The sequence below is a fragment of the Mus pahari genome, chromosome 2 (assembly GCF_900095145.1).
Source record: "Mus pahari chromosome 2, PAHARI_EIJ_v1.1, whole genome shotgun sequence".
Classification (NCBI taxonomy): Eukaryota; Metazoa; Chordata; class Mammalia; order Rodentia; family Muridae; genus Mus; species Mus pahari.
In genome coordinates, this window is record NC_034591.1 from 154,674,176 (window position 1) to 154,677,470 (window position 3,295).

Below are 3,295 nucleotides of genomic sequence, written 5' to 3' on the forward strand. Positions count from 1 at the left end.
GTGTGTGTGTGTGTGTGTGTGTGTGTGTGTGTGTGTGTGTGTGTGTGTGTACAAACTCCTGTGCTCACAGCCAGCACTCTTGCAATAATTGGAGGACACCAGCAGTCAAGCTTGGGTCATCAGGCTCAACAGCAAGCAATGCTAAGCTATCTCACAGGCCTCAAACAAAATTCTAAAACTTTTCAGGATATAGTGATGCAATTATAGCCTTCTATCTCAACAAGAGAATGTCTTCTACATTCCCTAACAATTTCCAGATGTGAACTTAACATTTAGAAATAAATATTTAGTAGCTGGGTCTCGTATATGTACATTTTCATCACACACACACACACACACACACACACATCTGGCAAACATAAGGCCCAATGATAAACAAAGCCATGAGGTTGAGGGAGGATTTCTTACTGTCTTTTCCTTTTCTTTTATCTAGGAAGATAAAGGAAAGTCTGGAATGCTTCCCAGTTAAATTGAATAACCTGATCCACACACTTGCGCAGATGCCAGCCTTAAGCCTTGCCAAACCTGTCCCCCAGACTCTTCTCCAGGAATCCTGCAGCCTGAATAAGACCAGGACAATTCAGAGAGTCACAATTTTAGGATTCAGCAAGACACACAGCAACGTAAGTCTAAATCTGTCTGTGCCACTGGCTCTGCTACAGATACTATTTAAAGCATGATGTTTTTAACTCTGCAAATTGAAAATCAGTTACAACTGAAGAAGTGCCATTAAGGAGATGTTTTAAGAAAAAAAAATCATAACAACCAGAGCGATTAGTGGAGAACCATCAGAGGGAACAGTTTCTACCCTATGGTAGAATATAAATCAAGAGCTAATTAAAGTGTCTGCAAGAAAGGACAGCAGAAATTAGGCAATGTTGCCAGAACATAAAATTATGGTACCCTCGTACGTCTTATTTATATTAATCATGATATTAAAAATGATTGTATCCTTCAGCTTCCATGATATTTTTTAAGAAAGTTTCCTTCTTTGTTTAATTTTCCTAAAGGTTGGTTTTAGGATCAAGTGCAAGTTTTATATCCATCTTATTTATTTATTTATTTACTATTTATTTATTTATTTTATCTGTTTATTTGCAGCTGTACCTGATTGAGGTGACATGCAGCGACAACAGGAGAAGTCTGATCAAGAAGTCCTTCGAGCAGTTTTACAGACTTCACAGCCAAATGCAGAAGCAGTTCTCCTCATTGGCTCTCCCAGAGTAAGGCACTGTCCCCTCACCTTATTGGGCCTTCAGAGCTTGCCCTTGAGCAAAAGTGGGAAATGATAGCTAAGAGGTTTCTTGGTTGGGAGCGATACACAGTGTCTAATGCAGAGATGCTCTCCCAGCAGCACCTGAGCAAGGTGCCCTTTGTGCACAAAACAGAACAATATTCTTTTCTGCTTCTAGCCATTGATTGTTCTAGATGGGAACAAAATCAGAGCCTCTTTCACTTTTCACTTTTCCTTATTGGGGAAAATTGTTTTATTTCCTTCTTTTAAAATTTAATCCTCTCAGTTGTTTTCTATAAAAACGGAACTGAAATCAAAAGCCAGAGCTAAATCAATCAGCATGCCTGCTTTTTTGCCGATAACTGAAATTTAAAATCCCATATGTAAACACATATACACACAGGGAGAAGGAGGGGGATTGAGGAAACAATAATGTCAGTTGATTTCTTCATATTTCATCTCTGATGTTCTCAAGCCTGAGTCTTCTTAACCATTAATTACTACACTTGCATGGTCTAAATGTTTTTTATTTCATTTTAAAGGCATTACTGTGATCATTCTGTTACAATGGAAAAGATTAAACTCAACTATAGGTACGATTAGAACAGCTACTGTTGAACTTATTTGGAATACTTGTTAGTTAAAATGAGGCAAGTTTAAATTATCAATTTCAGTGTACAAACATATTATACCTTAACCTCCTTAACCTTGAAAGGGTGAGTTCCCCAGAAATCATGATATTGACAGTCAGATAAACCAAATTTTGGTTTTCTTTCATCCACACTAGGATATTTGTTAAGTGAACCATCCTTTAACACTGTTAGTGGTTCCTTAAGACCTGACATGCCTTGACGTATGAATTTTTATTTGTTCTTTGGTTGAGTCAGCTTCAAAGCATAAATATAAGGTGTCAATGAGTGAAGGATGTCATAGAATATTGAAAAGGCATGTTTGCTGAGGTCATAGACATTTTGAAACTCAAATTTTTTCAGTACCTGGAAGGCAAGTCATTAGACATCAGGTCAAGGCACATGAGAGGAAAATTCATTAATTCTGGAAACTTCTATACAAAGGCTTCAGATTTTTCAAAATAGAATCAGAAGAAAAAAAAAGACCAAAAAAATGTTCAAACTCCTGCTGCAAAGTTCAATGTCTGGGGTTGTTATCATCTCCAGTAATAGTCACGGAACAGTATGCATCAAATAATGGTATAAATTAACCCCCACTAAAGGCCATCTTCTCTAGCCGCTATGAGAACTTCAGGAGCATAAGCACCTCTTTCCATATGCCTCTTCTCAATTCCAGTGTTAGTTAGGATTCTGTCCTGCACACCAGTGCTGCCTGGCACTGAAGCTAAATTGATATTCAAACCATTTCAGGAACCCACTGAGGGAGGGACATTTGGCCTTGTGCGCCCTGAGCAGCTCCTCTGGGCTGTCACTCCCACAGGGTCTGAGACTGGAGATCATACATATGGATGAAGAAGAGGGCAAGGTTTCCTCTGACTGCTACGTTTGCTTCAAGAAGCCCTAAGAGACTTCTGTGAATCCGATCTGAAGGGGAACAAAATTCAGAAAGTCACAGTCAGGAAGAAGGGATTCCAATTACTCATAGCCTGCAATAGAGGGCCATTAGTGTTTCTGGTACCTTCCAAGAGCACACAGGCACGGAGATTTCCTTAGAATGGATGACTTTCAGTAAACACAGCTGCTGGAGGAAGCGAGGCTCCTTTCCCTCTTCCTACACTTCTTGATGTTTTCCCCCTAGCCTCAGAACTCTGTTGTGTACTGTCCCAGGATGTGAAAACCACTTAGGACCAAAAGAAAAAGAAAGAAAAAAAGGAAAAAAAAAAAAAACACTGAGAAAATGAATTCTCTTGTAATCAGAAAAAAATATATATTTAAATCAGCATTTAAAAAAAAAAAATCAGGGCTGGAGCGATGGCTTCCAACCCAAAGTTATCCAAAAAGACAAGGAGGGACATTTCATACTTATCAAAGGTAAAATCTATCAAGAGGAACTCTCAATTCTAAATATCTATGCTCCAAAGGCAAGGGCAGT

At 38.7% G+C, this 3,295-nt stretch overlaps 1 protein-coding gene across 4 annotated transcripts in view; it reads left to right on the forward strand.

Annotated features, from left to right (window-relative positions):
- Positions 1–3,295, forward strand: part of Pik3c2g (phosphatidylinositol-4-phosphate 3-kinase catalytic subunit type 2 gamma) — a 333,974-nt gene that overhangs the window by 265,133 nt on the left and 65,546 nt on the right. For all 4 annotated transcript variants that reach the window (XR_003843304.1, XM_029535677.1, XM_021191148.2 and 1 more), the window contains 2 exons: positions 434–623; positions 1,102–1,223. Coding sequence is in view for 3 of the 4 variants with exons in the window: in XM_029535677.1 (XP_029391537.1) it covers positions 434–623; positions 1,102–1,223 (312 nt within the window). In the remaining variant the exon portion in view is untranslated. The remainder of the gene's footprint in view (positions 1–433; positions 624–1,101; positions 1,224–3,295) is intronic.